Source organism: Oryctolagus cuniculus, chromosome 2 (assembly GCF_051225735.1).
Source record: "Oryctolagus cuniculus isolate XC-2025 breed Fujian yellow rabbit chromosome 2, ASM5122573v1, whole genome shotgun sequence".
NCBI classification, from domain to species: domain Eukaryota; kingdom Metazoa; phylum Chordata; class Mammalia; order Lagomorpha; family Leporidae; genus Oryctolagus; species Oryctolagus cuniculus.
In genome coordinates this window covers 160,983,677-161,000,825 of record NC_142868.1, presented here as the reverse complement: position 1 = coordinate 161,000,825, position 17,149 = coordinate 160,983,677, and the positions used below count along the sequence as shown (strand labels likewise).

The following is a 17,149-nucleotide window of genomic DNA, read 5'->3' as shown; positions in this document are numbered from 1 at the left end:
AATAACAGCCCCACGGCGGCAGCTGCCGTCCATGGAACACCTGAAGCCATGGACACCCTACTAAGCCTATAAGTCACCCATGGGCAAATTAGAAACAGGCACCTCCTCCTGCTCCGCCAAGATACCCGCCTTCGTGGGCTGGAGAGCTCACGACAGTGCATGCATTTGGTTAGGAGACTCTCTACTACCAGGAAATAGTTGTGGGTTTTTAATTTTGTAAATATTTATTTTAAAAGGCAGAGTGACAGGGGCTGGCACTGTGGCGCAGCAGGTTAAAGCCCTGGCCTGAAGCGCTGGTTCTAGTCCCGGCTGCTCCTCTTCCAATCCAGCTCTCTGCTGTGGCCTGGAAAAGCAGTAGAAGATGGCCCAAGTCCTTGGGCTCCTGCACCCGCGTGGGAGACATGGAAGAAGTTCCTGGCTCCTGGCTTCGGATCAGCGCAGCTCGGGCCGTTGCGGCCATCTAGGGAGTGAACCAGTGGGTAGAAGACCTCTCTCTCTGTCCCTACCTCTCTCTGTATCTCTGTCTTTAAAAAAAAAAAAAAAGGCAGAGTGACAGAGATCTTCCATCTGCTGGTTCACTCCCCAAATGTCCACAACAGCTCCGGCTGGGCCAGGCTAAAGCCAAGAGCAAGGAACTCCATCTGGGTCTCCCACAGGAGTGGCAGGGATTCAAGCACTTGAGCCATCTTCTTCTACTGCCCAGGCACATTAGCAGGGGGCTGGCTGGGAAGTGGAGCAGCCAGAACTCGACCTGGCAACTAAGCCCAAGTGGTGGCTTAACCCTCTGCTCCCCAACACTCCCAGAAATAATATTAGTAAATAAATACAAATCCATGCTGTGTGTGAGGGACTGGGAAGTCTTTGGTGAGCTCATCTTGCACAACCAAAAGTCCGTCCGTCCATCTGTCCTTTCTCTCTCTCTCTTTCTCCCTCCCTCCCTCCTTCCCTCTCTCTCTCTTTTTCTTTCTTTCTTTCTTTCTTTCTTTCTTTCTTTCTTTCTTTCTTTCTTTCTCTCTCTCTCTTTTTCTCTCACTCTCTCTCTCTCCCTCCCTCCCTCCTTCCCTCTCTTTCTTTTTTTGTCTTTCTCTTTCTCTCTTTCTCCTTCCCTCCCTCCCTGCCTCTCTCTCTCTCTCTCTCTCTCTTTCTTTCAGAGATCATTTATTTGAAAGGCAGAGTTACTGAGAGAGAGAGAGAGAGGGAAAGACACAGAGATCCATCTTCCATCCACTGGTTCACTCCCCAAATGGCTGCAACTGCTGGAGCTGATCTGATCTGGAGCCAGGAGCCAGGAGCTTCACCTGGGTCTCTCATGTGGGTGCAGGGGCCCAAGCACTTGGGCCATCTTCCACTACCTTCCCAGGCCACAACAGGGAGCTGGATTGGAAGTGGAGCAGCTGGGACTTGAACTAGTACCCATACAAGATGCCGGCACCTCAGGCAGAGGCTTAACCTACTGTGCCACAGAGCCGGCCCCCACAGTCCTGTTGCAATCCATGAACTTGTGTCCCCCTCACAACAGCCCTACGAAGCAGAGGTGGTAGTTGTCACTGTTGGGCAGATGAGACTAGAGGGAGCGCATCACTCTCACACGCCCCTGTTGACGGAGTAGAGGCAGGCTGGCATCCTTCCCTGTTCTCGGGAGCTCCTTGCCTGGCCCCTGGGTAGTGAGTGGTCTTAGGCCCATTGTCCAAGCTTTGGGGAGGTGAGCAAAGAGCAGGGCCCTGGTAGTTCTCAGGCCCCTCGTCTCCCAGCTGCCCCAGGCCCTGGATCAGCTGTGTGCAGCGGCTGGATTCCTGGAGGCAGCAGCATCCATGGTAACAGCGGGGGAAGGGGTTGGGGAGGGGGGCCCCAGTCTTTCCACTTTGGAGGGGCTCTTGGATTAATGGGGGAGCACAGGTAACCTGCCCCACACTGAGTACCTACTGTGGTGTCAAGCTCCACTGCGCAAGCTTAATGTGGCCCTGCAGCCAGCCTGCAGGAACCCTTGTGTCAGTGGGATCAGGTAGCCACTGTGGTTATTCCCCTCTTCCAACAAGGAAACTGGTGCTCAGAGAGGCGCCCCAGAGCTTCCTGGGGCTCACACAGCTCATAAGTGGTTTGGGCAAGATCCAGACCCAGGGAGCACGGCCGACTGCCTGTGGGGGAGACACAGGGCCGGGGCTGAGGCCTTCTGCTTGGCAGATGTTGGGCAGGTCCTGGAGCAGCGCAGCTAGGACTGGTGCCCCGAGGGGAAAGGTGGCCACGAGCTGAGAGTCCACGAGACACTGGAGCCTCTCCCACTTTGACCCGTGCCAAAATGTCGGCCCAGCTCCTGGTTTTGTGATGGGCCTTTTTGGGGCATCCACATCAGCCCAGGCCAATTTCCCTAGCACAGCGGTTCTGGCCCCAGCACTGGGGACTTTTGGGGCTGGCTTGTTCTTCGCTGCCCCGTGCACTCCTGGAGGTCTGGCAGCGTTGCTGACCTCTACCCATCAGATGCCAGCAGCACAACTCTGACAGTCCCAAATTGCCGGCCGTCCCCCCGAGCGAGTCCCTCTGCTAGCTTGTACATAAGGAGGAAGGGGGCCGTGATTGAGGGGCCTAGCAAACACAGGGCTGGAGTGCTCTTCCCGTGGGCATGGATGAGCTGGTGTCGGCCAAGGCCGTGAGGATCACCGTGTGACAGCCAGGCTTCACGAGCTCGCCCCACGGGACTCGCATGTGCTTTGGAGAAAACCCATTGCATTCTCAGAAATGCTGCGTTCTCTCCTGCGAGCTGGGCTCTGAGGTTTTAAATCCACTTTATTTTCTGAAAGGTAGGATGAATGGCTCGTTGTTTTTTTTTCCCCCCTAAGATTTTTCGCTTAGCAAGGTGGCATGTGAAGGCAGGCCCGTCTTGGTGGGACTGGGTCGACCCCATCAGTACCAGGGCTCCAGCCATGGCTCACTTAATAACGGAACTGTTCCTGGCCTTTCCTGGAACCAAGGATCTCAGTGCTTGCGATGCTCTGACATTGCCTGCCTGCGTGATAGGGGCGAAGCAGTGCCCAGCCCATAGGAGACACTCAGGTGTTTGTGGGAGCAGTAGACACCACCTGGACTCTGTAGCAAGCCAGATGTGAATCTGCAGTTCATGTCTACACTCACTTTTTAAGGATTTATTTATTTGAAAGGAAGAGTGATACAGAGAAAGGGAGAGAGAGAGAGAGAGAGAAAACGAGATTTCACTCCCCACATGGCTGCAGCAGCCAGGTCGGACCACTCTGAAGCCAGGAGCCCACATGGGTAGCAGGAGCGTGAGTACTGGGTCATTCCCACTGCCCTCCCAGGTGCATTAGCAGCAAGCTGGATCGGAAGTGGAGCAACCTGGACTTGAACCCAGCACTGATATGGATACGGGATGGCCCGTCACAAGCAGCTTAACCTGCTGGGCCACAGTGCTGGTCCCCTGAGGCACTTCCCGATCCTCAGTTTCCCATCTGTAAGACCAGACAAAACCAGTCACGCGGGCTGCTGTGACGCTTAAGCAAGACTTGGGGTTGTGGGGCCTCTTCCGTGCCAGTTTCCTTGCCCCGCTCTTTTTCCTTCCTCGGGGTAGGGGTGCGGGATGTGGGCAGTAGTGGAATTTGAGAGACAGGGCCTGTGCCTGTGGGAGAGGAGATTTTCATATGCAGCAGAACGGGGGTGCTTGGGAAGGGACCTCAGCATGGCCAGCAGCAGACAGGGAAGTCCTCACACGGTAGAGGGAAAGACCGTAGGTGCAGGAGCCTGGCTGCCTGCTTCTGCCACCCACACGCGGCGTCACCCTGGGCCGGGAGGAGAGCCTGTCTGTGCCTCTGTGTTCAGAATTAGATGAACTATTTAAAGCCCTGGGATTGTTGAAGAACTCATGCTCAGTGTGGAGTTCGTGGCCCCCCAACATTTAAGTGGGGACAGAGTGTGTCAGACTTACTTCAGTTAAAGTGAGCTGAGTTTTGCATGCACCGCAGGCCCCGGGGCTGTTGGGCCTGGCAGGAAAGCCTGCTTGCCTGTACCTTGTCTTGGGGCCCCTGGAAGCCCTCAGCTGCCTGAGACCCAAGAACCACGGAGCTGGGACTGGGGTGGTAGCAGGGCCATCCCCACTGGCTGGGCTGACCCCCGCGCTCTGTCCCCTTCCCAGACCACAAGTAATAGCACATCCCGGCATCTGAAAGGCTCTCACCTGGCCGACTACGAGCTCACCTACTTCCTGGAAGCAGCCCTGCAGAGCGCCTACGTGAAGAACCTGAAGAAGGGGTAGGTCCTGGGCAGCCGCTTCTGATGGTGCCCTCAGCCCCACCGCAGAGGCTGTCCCTGGGAGGGGAGGGCCAGGCTCCTGGAAGCCACGGAAGCAATAAAACCAGCAGGTGCTTGGGAGGAAAACTGCTTGGAAGAAGAGCAGGTTTGGCTCTCAGGAGGGGAGGCCGCAGGAGCCTGAGGGGCTGGGGGGCCACGGAGAGGGCCGGGGACAGCTGGTTGGGACAGTCGGGGGGTGTCCACTGGGTCGAGGTGCAGGCCAGGTCGCGTCGCCTCTCTTGGGCTCCTCTGAAATCCAATGGGAAGGCTGATGCCCACTCGTTCTGGCTTCTAAAGGGTGGGGAGGTGTGGTGGAAACGAAGGCCCCACGCCACTTTGGGGTGGGACTGTGAGAAGCTGCAGAACCAGGAGGCTGCTGTCCGTCCATCTGGCTGTGGGCTCCTGGGCGGGGACTGGGGTTTCCTGCCTGCCTCTGCAGCAGAGGTTTTGTCCTTTGCAGACACTGGGCCAGGGCTAGAGGTCATTGGGGCCGGAGAAGGGGACTCAGGTGTGCCAAGTGCCGTCCCCATGCGCGGGAGGCTCATCACTCCCCCACCCCACCTTTCTCTGCCTCCCCTCACTGGTATGTGGGGGGTGAGGGAGGCCCTGGGTCAGGATCACACAGCTTTCTGGAATTCTCTGAGGGCTAACTGTCCTTTTTGGTGTGACTTAGCTATTGAATTTCACTTATGCTGTCTTTCCCACGGAGCTGTGTTTGAATAGGTGGGTCTTGCATGAGACAACTGTTGAGCCAGACAAAACAAACTTAGTGTTTTCTCCTACCCTCTGCTCAGTATACAGCACAGACTGCTGCTGTGACCCGTGGCCTGGGGTTCCTCCCCACCCACAGCCTCCAGCCCCAGCAGGTGGTCCTACCACCCAATTCAGTTCTGACATGAACTGGTAAGCTAGCGTTAGGGAAGACCCCACAGGCTCGGTCCTGTAAGACTGTTGCTCCCTCCCCCAACTCTACCCTGCCGTTCAGACACAAGTGTTAGAGGTCCCAGATTGCACATGGCTTCTGTCTGACTTGGCTACAAATCAGAGGTGCCATGACCCCTTGCTTCTCAGGCTCGCTGATTTGATGGTGCAGCGGAGCCGTCCAGGACACGGAGTGGGGCGAGGGCGTGAGGCTTCCATGCCCTTGCTGAGTGTGACGCCTTGCACGCCACTGCAAAGTCCTCCGACCCCTGTGCTCCAGGGCTTTGTGGCGGTGTCGTTGTGGCCATGACTGAGGACATCATTGGCCATTGGTCATCAGCTCAACCCTCAGCTGGCTCTGGCCCTTTACAGAAAACACTTGACAAGCCCTGCTGTTGATAATCACTGTTAACAGGTTGACATTATGTCTTCCATGTCTTCTGTGATCAAGTGTAGATAAACAGATACATTTTTTCCTCTCTTTTTCTAAGCAATCAAAAGTAGCTCCCCATAGTCCAGGCTGCGTGGAGCCTGCCTCTTCCACTCAGGGCTCTTTGAGCAGGGGTGGGGGTGGAGGATGAGGACCACGCCTGCCTCGTGGCATCACTGTGATATCAAGTCACCCAGAAGCACCCGCCGCCTCACAGCTGCTCAGGGCGTTGTTTATTGGTATTATTTTTCATGCTGTCCACAGCAAAACAGGCTGTGGCCCCAAACATGAACTTGACACCTTCCAGGCCAGGGACAGTCTGGTGTCCCCATTCGGGACATGTGGATCAGGAGGCCCAGGGAGCCAAGGAGGCCCACCCCCAGGGTGGGCCTGGCATGGCCCTGGGCTCCTGAGACCACCTGCACCTGTGGAGGAGTCCTGCACAGAGCACCAAGGAGCACCGTGGCCTCCGCTCCACCCCCACAGCTACTGTTTTGGTGTCTTTGCCATTGCGAGCTGGTTCCTGTTTGCATCGCCAGGCAGCTCTCCCTGGAGACTACCATTGCCCTTGCTTTGCTGTGCCTGGGGCCGCTGCCTAGAGCCCCCTCCTCTTGGGAACCCTTTCACTGGCCATGAATCTGGGGCACATGAAGAGGTGTCACCCTTGGCTCCCAGCTGCAGAGGCTGGAAGGAGGGGCCCGGGTCGGATCTGCAGCTTGTCAGCACCTCAGGGAGTACAGAGGGAGCCTGTAGAGCAGGATCAGCTGCAGCTTACAAAACATCGCTGCCCGCTCGTGGCCATGGTGTCTTGGCGGAGGGGAGGAGCTGCAGTTGAGCCCTCCGGTGGACCCACAACCTTTGCTGTCTTTTTTTGCCCTCTATGGCCAACAGCTTGTTGGCCACCTGCTCTGCAGAGTTTAAGGGGGTCCTCTCGCCCAGGACCCTTGTAGGGCACAGAAGCTGTTCTTGTACATGAGGAGAATTTGGAGATGGTTCTCATTTCAGTATTTCCTCTCTTTCATGCATTCAACTAACAAATATGCATTCGAATCATGCAGGCTGCATATTAAGTCCTGAATTTGCACCAGGCCTTGTAATAACTTAGCTCACATGTGTTTGTTCTCCCAGCAGTCTGCTGAGGTAGGTGCTGTGATTAGCAGGGGGGAAACTGAGGCACAGGGAGCAAGAGTGACATGTGCTGGATGGGGCCAGGGCTGTGCAGGCGGGGCCCTTGTGACTCAGCACTGGCACCCTTCACCACCAGGCTGCACTGCCTGGAGCTAAGCGTAGCGTTGGTCCCCTCAGTCTGCTCACGCTTGGCAGGTGCCATGTCCCAGTGTCTGGTATGGCAAGTTTGATGTCCTTGCCACCTGGAGGATGTCGGTGGAGGGCCTGGGAGTTGGAGGCCACCACATGGCCCTGGGCAGGTTCCTCCTCCATTCTTCCTCTACTCAGTTTCTAAGATGGGGCTTCTGTTTGTCCTGTGCCCCAGGGGTGTGTGATGGCCCTGGAGAAGACAGCCTGGGCAGCTCTGGAAAGCCACGTCAGGGGCTACAGAGCCACTTCCTGCCGGTTAGATCCAAGCCGGGGGGCGGGGGGGGGGACCTTGCCCGGCACTCAGGGAGCTCACAGCTCCTCCGGGGGAACGGGCCTGAGGTGAGGACACCCCCAGTTCATTTCCCAGCCAGCCCGAATGCCCACAAGGGGCCAGGCCCGCCCCTGCTGCTGAGGCTCCCTCCCCTGATGGTAGTTGTACCCCAAAGGGGAGCCGATGGATAAGGTCTGGCCGTGCTCCGTGCTAGGGAGGAGGAGGGGGAGGATGCCTGGAGGGGTGCTGCCTGTGAGAGGGTGGCCCCTGCCAGCAGCTGAGCACAGTGCCGGGGAGGAGTGGCGGGGCAGGACCCCGGGCTGCAGAGCTCCCTGGAACCCCTGCTGAGCCTAGGCCAGGGCCACAAGCAGCGCCTGCCCAGCGTCCAGCCTGAACACAGTTCCAGGAGCGTGGTATCATCCATTGTGCAGAGTGGGTGGCCTTGGCTGCGATGCCCTCCTTCTGAGCTTGGGGCAGCCTGAGCCTCCCGCCTTCTGGCTCAGCCTGAGACGCTGCCCTGTTTCATCTGTGTTCCCCGGGGGCATTCCTTTCTTCCGAGGGCCTTGCCCTATTGACCCAGCAGGTTCATTCTCACGGATGACTCCTGCCTCTTGCTCTGTGGCTGATGACAGGGCTTCTCACTGAGCCAGCGCCAACTGCACCTCCCTGAGGCCTCCGCGTCCCCTCGCTGCCACTAGAGGGCAGCCGTGGACTCTGGTTGGAGCCTAGGCCCAGGCAGTCCTGAAGCCATGGGGCTGCCAGGAGGGGGCGCTTTTCTGACGGTTCTGGAGGCGAGGCCCGGGCAATGGCAGGTAGACCTGGGGCTTGGCTGTAGGGGAGGGGGGAGGCGTCTGAGAGGAGCTTTGTTCCCTGCCCGCCCCAGCAGCCCGAGGGCGAAGCTGGGGAGATCCGGATACAGACTGTCTGGTTCCCCTGGGAACTGCTCATCCCTGTCAGTGGCTCTGACCTCGTGAGAACCCAATGCCTGGTCACCACCCAAGACCAAGGTCTGGAGCCAACCCTGCGCCTTCACCCAGAGCAGGCAAGGGGCCATTTCTCTCTGGATCGTTCTTTTCCCCCTCCTTGTGCCTGGCCCTGGCAGAATGCTCTCTTCGCTCGGGGCTGGGAGTGAGTGTGCACTGAACCAGGTGGGGTGTGGTGGGGTGTGTGTATCATGCTTGTTCTTTTGAAAAGAGATTTTTTTTAATTGCTATAGCCACATGTGTTCACTGTACCCAAATCAAACAGAGGGGAAGGGAATGTGTGTGTTCTAAGGGAGTTCCCAGGCTTGGCAGGTGTGCGGTCCCGTGTAGCCTGGCTCGCTCTCTCTCCCCCACTCCCCCTGTGTATGTATGATTGCACACTTCACTCGTGCCAGGTGGGTGTTGCAGTGAAGGGGCATGAAGCATAGATAACGCAGCCTGCTGTTCGGTGTGGCCCCTGTGGGGCATGCATTCTGTGAGCTGCGATTCTGTTCTCAGCCACCTCGAACCCAGAGGGCTGGGAAGGGCAAGGGACAGAGCCCCCTGCCGTGAGCCTCCTGGCGTTCTGTGTGCTGTGCAAGGCCCAGTGCAGCCTCTCCTAACGCACAGCCTCTTCTTAGGAGCGGCCCCTCCTCGATCTTTGCCGCCTCACTGGAAAGGAAGGAAGGAGCCCGTTGCCGGGGCATCGTCCCTGCCTTCCTCCGGGCTGGAGGCGAGGAGGAGAGTCCTAGTTCCTGAAGCAGACGATCTGGGGCTGCGGCAGGAGTGAGCAGCTTGATGAGAGCTGGAAATTCCCCCAGCCTGTCCCCTGATTCAGCCCTCCAGCCATCGGGTCTGGCGACTGGCTGTGCCCCTCCGGGAACCCCTCAAACCCAGTGGGCGGGGCCAGCCCTGCCTCTGTTCTGCCTCGTGTGCAGCTGTGTCTGTTTGGGTTCCATTCAGTGTCAGTTCCACTGCAGTTTCTCATTTTCTCTTTCAATCAAACCCACCTCTCTAGAAAAATACCTGCCAAGCACTTATGTTGTGCAAAACACGTTGCTCAGTGCCGAGTGAGCCAGCACCGTGGCTTCGCTAACAGACCGGGCTCCTTCCGTGCAGGCCTATGGGTAAGAGAGCCACTCACTCATCCAGTCTCTTCATTTCATTTCTTGCACCAGTGTTTATTGAATGCCTCTTAGGACAGGGCTGCAGACCAGGCACTTGGTATGCAGTGAGTGCTTTGAAAAGACTTAGTAAGTTGAGCCCCAGGAATTCTGGGGTTCGGATGACCAGGAGAGGAGAGTGTAGCTGTGCCAGGTCTACGGGCAGACACTGTCTGTCTCGGGGTGGAAGGAGTCACACCAGAACCCTGCGCTGCCTGCGGAAGCCAGCTTCTCCCCGTGGCTCAGTGGTGGCCTGGAAAGGCGGGCACCTGCCAGGCTTTGGTTTTCCTGTTGGAAAAGGGCAGTGCCTGTGTTCTCCCATGATTTCTTGAGAGCCTTCTGGGCACCACACATTGGGCTGTGCTTGTTAGGATAGCAAAGCCTGCCGGCAGCCCCCAGCTCATCAGAAGCTGCAAGGACTGAGCCCAGCAAAAGGCTTTGACAAACTGTGCACCGCTGTACGCTGCTGCTGAGGGCTCGCCGTCCCGTGCACGGCCCACCTACAGGCCTCCCTGAGACCAGCCGTCGCCCTTCACCCGTCACTACACATCTTCCTCTGTGTGTGTGTGTGTGTGTGTGTGTTCTTGGCCAATCAGGCTTTACTTTAGTTGGAATAAACGGCTTCCTGGCTTCTCCCCACGCAGCCCATTTCTGGGCCAGGGTTTGTTTGAGGCCCTGCTTGGATATTGTTGTAAGTGGGCAGCTTTGCTCAGAAAGGTCAGCAGGAGAGATGAGAACAAAGAGGTCTTTCAAACTGGCCTTTCCTGGGGCAGCCAGAAACGGCTTGGAAGAGCCCAGGTCCTACCTGGCACGGGCGGCTGGAGCGCTGGGCTGGGATCTCTCAGGCCTGCGGCCATCTGGGGAGCCCTGGAGAAGGCCCATCTGGTTTCTCGCTTCTCAGCAGGGTAAGCCGAGGCACAGGGGCTTCCCCAGCACTGCGGAGCAGGACAGCGTCAGCTGGGAGCCCACACCTGCCCCGTGCAGCCCAGCCCCTGGCCCCTCTGTGCGGGGTCCTCTCTGCAAAGGCGCGCAATGTAAACAGAGGTGGACTCAGAACATGCCTGCGGATGCCTCTTTGCTTTGCTAAGGATTCCTGGGAGCTGAGTTAGATGCCAAAATCCCTTACCAGTTTGGAAATACTAAAAAGATGATATTTGAGACCCAGGATCTCATTCAGACCTGCGGATTCCTTCGTGTGTATGAGTGTGTGCATGTGAGTGTGTGTGTTTGTGTATGAGTGTGTGTATTTGTGTGTGTGTATGAGTGTGTTTGTGTATGAGTGTCTGTGTATGAGTGTGTATGTCTGTATGAGTGTGTGTATGAGTGTGTGTTTGTGTATGAGTGTGTGTGTATGAGTGTGTTTGTGTATCAGTGTCTATGTATGAGTGTGTGTATGTATGAGTGTGTGTGTTTGTGTATGAGTGTGTGTATGAGTGTGTGTGTATTTGTGTGTGTGTATGAGTGTCTCTGTGTATGAGTGTGTTTGTGTATGAGTGTGTGTTTGTGTATGAGTGTGTGTGTGTGTGTGTGTGTGGTGGAGCATGGGGTCCCTGGGAGTCCGTGTTTCTCTGAGTCCCCAGGTTTTTCTCATCTGCTGCTCCAGGACTGTTGGCCATGTAGAGACCAAAGGCTGAGCGTGTCCGGCAGTGACACAGAGGACAGTCCTCGTGGGTGGGCTGGTAGGAGGAGAGGGGACTGTGGCCATTCTGTGCCCTGGCTCCTGGTAGCAGCTGGGCCAGGCTGGCAGGGAGGAGGCCAGGCTGGCAGGTGGCCTGCAGAGTGGAAAATCCCCCACTGGCCCAGGAGCTGCCAGCTTCATCTGAGCCACTGGGCCCAGGCGGCCTCGGGCCCAGCCCACCTCAGCAGAGTTCTGGTGCAGTGTGGGTTCTGGCCATTGCCTCTGTTTCCTGGTGGCTCACACACTCTGGGTCTTGAAGCTGTCCTGACCATGGCTGGTGCCAGGCTGTCCCCTCAGCTGAGCTGGCCTGGCCTGTTGCTTACTGTGCAGCTCTGAGGCAGAGGCCTTGGTGGGACAGACAAGCCCCTGCTGAAGGCCCCTCCTCCTCCTGGGGCCTGTGGGTCATAGGTCCCCTGTGGGGTCAGGCTGGTAGAAGAAAGAAGGACACAAACTTCAGGGTCCACTCGGGCACCCTGTGCCTCTCATGTAACATAAGGTGCATTAAAATGTGAGTCCCATGGTCTTAAGAGCCAGAATAGGAGGAGAAAGGGCAGTGGTGTTTACTGAGCCCCTGCCACCCACCGAGTGTGCTTGGGGCCGCAGGTGCATCATCTCCATGGAAGCACCGTGAGGAAAGTCGGGAGACCAAGACTTGGAGTACAGTTTGAGGATCTGGCGTCAGAGCACCTGTCTCCGTGGTCTGTTGTCTCTTCTGAAACCTGGCTTCTCAGACTAGAACAGGAAGACACTGGGGCAGGGTGGGGAGGGAGCTAAACCAGTGGTTCCCAAACTGGGGTGTCCAGTGGAACCCCCTGGGGACTTGGGAAGGGCTGCATTGCTGGGCCCCACCCCAGAGTTTCACATGAGCAGGTCTGGTTGGGGGCTCAGAACAGGTGTTCTGGCCTAAACCATCATTGGTCCCAGGTGAGATGAGTACCTCTTGTGATACACAGGTGGTTTTAAGTGATGCAGACATTGACTTTTGAGAAAGACTTCCGTGTTTAATATCAGCTGGCAAAAAGTAACCACATCAAGGCCATGCATGATGTCAGGTATTTGTGACTAAGGTAAGATATCTACCCAAGGAGAAAGACATAAAAACGTTGCATCCGAAACGCAGGAGATGTGCCATGCGTGGTGGACAACATGAAGGTGGGATTCAGACCCAGATGCCCGGGGCCACTTCCCAGACGAGGAGTCCTCGGCCCGCAGAGGTGAACTGCTTCCCTGGGCCGCAGGGCAGCAACAATGCCTGCACCGAACCACCTCTGAGGGGCTGAGGTTCTTGTTGTCTCACCACTCCCAACTTCGTCATGGCCCTGGACAGGCTAGGGAAAGGCACTGTGACTCCGACCCTAAACTAAGGGGCATTGTCTCCATTCTCAGCCCTAAAGCCAAGCACCTATGCTTATAATGTTGGTAGCTGCACACTTCTGGCTTTCGTTTCTGAAGCCAGAGCTTCTTGGAAGGCGACGGTCTTGATCTGAAAACTTGTCCTGCTGTGGCTCCGGGGTCCCTGAGCCCCCAGGAAGCCACGTGGAAGGAGTTCTTGGGGTCTGGGGAGAGGGTGGGGCACTGGAGGGGCCAGGAGGATCCAGCTGGCTTCTGTGAGTCAGCGGCCCCCAGAGAGGCCTTGGGGACAGCTTTGCAGGCTGCAGGCCACAGCGCATTAGTGGTTACCAGATCGATGGGCTGCAGCCAGCACTTTACAAAGTCGGGGTAGCGGGGAGGTAAGGGAGAGGCTGCCTGAGTTGATCGCTCGCAGTAGCGGTCGGTATTGTGTCGGGAAATTTCCCCCAGTCTTCTGTAGGGGAAGTATGTACTGAGTTGCAATGTGAGTTTTCATTGTGGATAACACTGCAAAAAGCCTGGAATTATGGCGACGCACAGAGAGCTGCCTGGAGCGGGTGAGCCTGGGCCCCGGGGCGATGCAGGCCTGTAGGAAGCCCTGGTAGTAATGACCAGGAGGACAGGGTGGATTCCGGAGTTGACCGGATGCAGCCAGCGATGGGGGAAGACTTGAGGTTCTTGGGCGGAGATGACACCTTATTTGCTGTACACGGTCTTGGTATGAACCGGAAGCCCAAGGCTCTTTGGTGATGTCCCGTACTTGAGGCCGCTGGTGCGGCAGTTCTGACCTCTCATTCTAATGACTGAAGGGCTCGCCTAGGGCTCCTCCCAGGGTACATGGCTTGAGTGCAGGTGTCTTAGCGGGAGCTGGACTGCTAAGGCCCCTGCTCCTGCTGGCCTCCCCACAGGAACATCGTGAAGGGCATGAGAGAGCTCCGGGAGGTTCTACGCATGGTGGAGACCAAAGCCACGCAGAACTTCAAAGTGGTAATGTGGGGGCGGGGGGCACTCCAGGCAGAAGTCCTAGCAGGTGACCCCTGCGTGCTCCTCCCCCCTTCGTGGCAGACATTGCTAATCGAGCTCAGCATCCTTCTCCCCACAGCCTCGCAGACAGCGCCTAGCATTAGATCGGATTTAAAATCTACTGCCAGCCCTTCCCAGAGCCAAACGGTATCCTAGCAAGGTGGATGCTAACTCTTAGGGATCTGTTTATGATCCTAAGAATAACACTGGCTCTGCTTTCCTGCCCCAGCCCAGGCCTGCCTTCCTAGGCCTTAACTTCATCCAAAATCAGAGCCACCAGCTGCTTCTCCCACACAAGTTCTCGGTCAGGGATCAGAGAGGCATCTGGTGGAGAGAGCCAGGAGCCTGCAAGAGCCTGCTGAGTCCCGAGAGCTATGCCGGCCTCCCTTATCTGGGAGATGGGGAGACGAAAGCTGAAGCCAGGGTCAGCAGACGGTGGGGAAGCCCCACGCAGGAGGGGCCTACAGAAATGAGCAGACCCCATGGGAGTGGAGCCATGGGGGCTGCTCTGAGGGGCTGCACACCACAAGGAGGCAGATTCAGCTGGAGGTGGGCAGAGGGTGTGTGAGGACGTTCAGGGAAGGCTGGCACACATGCCTGAGTGTGAGTCCCCTACTGTCTGCCAGGTGGCGGCCAAGCACCTGGCGGGGGTCCTGCTGCACTCCCTGAGTGAGGAGTGCTACTGGAACCCCCTGTCCTACCCTCTGCCTGAGTTCATGAACAAGGAGGAGAACGCCTTCGTCACACAGGCCCTGCGGAGACCGCAGCTCTACGAAGGAGACAAGTAAGTTTTGCCTGCCTCGTGGGGCCACACCTGGGCAGGGGGGCTTGCTGGTGGCTGCTCTCTCAGACCTGCACCTGCACCCAACCCACTGCCTGGCAGGCTCCCTAGGATCCAGGGGGCCAAGGAGATGAGAGAAGGAGGCCTCCATGTGGGGATGGCGCAAGGAACCTGCCAGGTACCCATGGCCAAACGATTGTGGGTGCTCCCTGCCTTCCTGGTGGTCTGGCCTGTTGCATCCTGCTCTTGGTGCCGGTCATGGAAGGCAGGATCTGTGGCATCTGCCCTCCTGGCCCCTCGCCCCAGCTCCTTCACACAGTGCTGGGTGCTGGAAGGGGGGGTGTGTGTTTGTCCTGAGCACCTGCAAGATTCCAACCTGGCCACCACTGCCCACTGCAGCCTTTCCGCCCGGTCATTCTGGAGCGCATAAAAGAGCCACAGGTGGCATCCGGTGGCCATGAATTATTCAAGAGAGGGTCACCTTACCAGGGCTGGTGCTGACTCGGGGCAGAGGGCCCATGTGACGGGCCAGGCGCTGTCGGTGCTGGAGCCGGGGCTGCCGTTTGTGTCTTTCAGCCTCTACTGCCCAAAGGATAACATTGAGGAAGCCCTCCTGCTGCTGCTCATCAGCGAGTCCATGGTAAGCCCAGGGTGTGCCTCGGGGCCTCTGGCCCTGGGGGCTAGGGCTGTGGGGCTTGGGTGCGTCCCAGCGATGCCCCCAAATTGGGAACTTCTTGGCACCACCCCTGCAGGCAGGGAGCGAGTCTGGTTCGCTGGGCTTGGGTTCAGCTGCGTTGGGGGGCCTAGGTTATGTCCCCTAATGGGTGCAGGGTTCCCACCTCCCCTTCTGGGATCACAAAACGTAGTTCTCTGCAAGTCTGTGCCTTCCTCCAGAAGCTCTGTGCCAGGTGCTGGGATAGGGTGGGCGTGGCGGGAGCGCGTGCTGCAGAGGCAGGAGGCCTGCGTGCAGGTTCTGGCTGTGAGGGCCAGTTGTTTTGTGTCTCTGAGCCTCAGTGTCCTCCCCGTAAGATGACGTCACTCACGGAGGTAAGCATGCCCCGTGGAGGGGCTCATATGTCCATGCAACAGCTGTCGACCAAGTCATGCAAACTGCTGTTTATACATTGTTTAAAGATTTTTTATTTATTTGAAAGGCAGAGTTACATAGAGAGAGGGAGAAACAAAGAGAGAGATATTCCATCCACTGGTTTACTCCCCTTAGGGCTGCAACAGCCAGGGATGGGCCAGGCCAAAGCCAGGAGCCAGGATCTCCATTTGTGTTTCCCACCTGAGTGGCAGGAGCCCAAGCATTTTCACAGGTACATTAGCAGGGAGCAGGATCAGAAGTGGAGCAGCTGGGACATGAACCAGCACCCATATGGGATGCTGGTGTTATAAGCAACAGCTTAACTCACAACACCACAATACTGGCCCCGAGACTTTTTTTTTTAAATGATTTTTAAAATTTATTTGAAAGGCAGAGTGATGGGCCAGCGTTGTGACATAGTGGTAAATCTGCCATCTGCAACACCAGCATCCCATATGGGCACTAGTCCATGTCCCAGCTGTTACACTTCTGATCCAGCTCTCTGCTAATAGAGAAAGGCAGCGGAACATGGCCCAAGTGTTTGGGCCCCTGCCATCCATGTGGGAGACCTGCATGAAGCTCCTGGCTCCTGACTTTGGCCTGGTCCATCCCCACCTGTTGTGGCCATCTTGGGAGTGAACCAGTGCATGGAAGATCTCTCAGTGTGTGTGTTTCTCTCTAACTCTGACTTTCAAATAAATAAATAAATCTTTACAAAAAAAAAAAAATCAACACACACACACACACACACAGAGAAAGGGAGAGAGAGAGAATCTTCCATCTACTGGTTCATTCCCCAAGTGGCTGCAACAGCCAGGAACTGTGTGTGACCTACAAAAACAACAGTTTCGTATAGTTCAGTGTAATTCTAATATCTTCCCATCTTACAGATGAGAAAAGCGAGGATCCAGCCAGGAATGTATCTTGGTCCAAGTCACTAACAAGCTTTGCAGCTATGGTTCCAACCGCACACGCCTCCCTAGCTCAGGCCCCTGGATTTGTCTTGGTGCTGTCCCTTGCTAACTTCTCTGATCCTGGTTTTTCTCATCCATATGGGGCCAGGAAGGTCATGTTGAGGATCAGATGCAGCACATGTTGTGGAGGGCTTTGTAACCAGGACATGCCTGTGTGGGCTGGTCATCAGTGTTGGTCCTGGGCAGGGGTTGAGGCTGGGCTCCGTCACCCTAGGCCATCTTCTATGGTCCCAGCTCAGTAGTGGTCCCCAGGACTGAGTTCAGTCCCTTCCCTTGAGGGCACCCTCCACTGAAGCCTGTCTCCAAGCGAAGAATGGCTTTTCCCAATGTGCAGTCCAGGTGAATCTTCCCCAGTATGTTTCCCTCCAGGCGTCTCTCTCCCTTTTGTGAGAGGCAGTGTGGCTGGCTGAACCAGGGATGAGGGCCCCCTCCCGCTCACCAGGCTGTACCCCAGAAACTTCTGCAGCTCATGCAGCCCAGAGACTGCCCGGAGGCTCTTTGCCCAGCGGCTGGGAAGCAGATGCCACCCTGTGGTTGGCTGGTTTGCTCCATCTTTCTCATGCCCATCCCACTGTGAGGAACCCGGGGAGCTTCGGTGCCCTGTGTCCTGATGCCTTTCCTCGTGTTTCCGGGGTCTGGCCTCTTGGCCCGCAGTGGTTTCTCAAACCTGCCTTCCCTCCTGCCTCAGGTTTGCATGCTTCTTTCCCGCCAGCCACTGCACCCTGATCTCACACTTGGCCGAGCACCAACCTTCCTGTCTTTCTCTGCTCTCTCTCTGATGGGCTTGGGGAGAAACCTCTAGAACAGCTGCTTGCAATCTTGACTGCTCCATGGTTCTCCCAATGTCTGCAGAATTCACCGTGCTGCAGTAGAAGTGGTACCCACAGAGCGAGCCCGTG

General features: G+C 56.9%; 1 protein-coding gene across 7 annotated transcripts in view; it reads left to right on the top strand.

Annotated features, from left to right (window-relative positions):
- The window catches only part of TTC7A (tetratricopeptide repeat domain 7A), a 136,664-nt gene that overhangs the window by 59,745 nt on the left and 59,770 nt on the right, over positions 1-17,149 (top strand). For all 7 annotated transcript variants that reach the window (XM_051839053.3, XM_051839079.3, XM_017340791.4 and 4 more), the window contains 4 exons: positions 4,139-4,254; positions 13,294-13,372; positions 14,035-14,192; positions 14,766-14,829. In XM_051839053.3, coding sequence (XP_051695013.1) covers positions 4,139-4,254; positions 13,294-13,372; positions 14,035-14,192; positions 14,766-14,829 — 417 coding nt within the window. The remainder of the gene's footprint in view (positions 1-4,138; positions 4,255-13,293; positions 13,373-14,034; positions 14,193-14,765; positions 14,830-17,149) is intronic.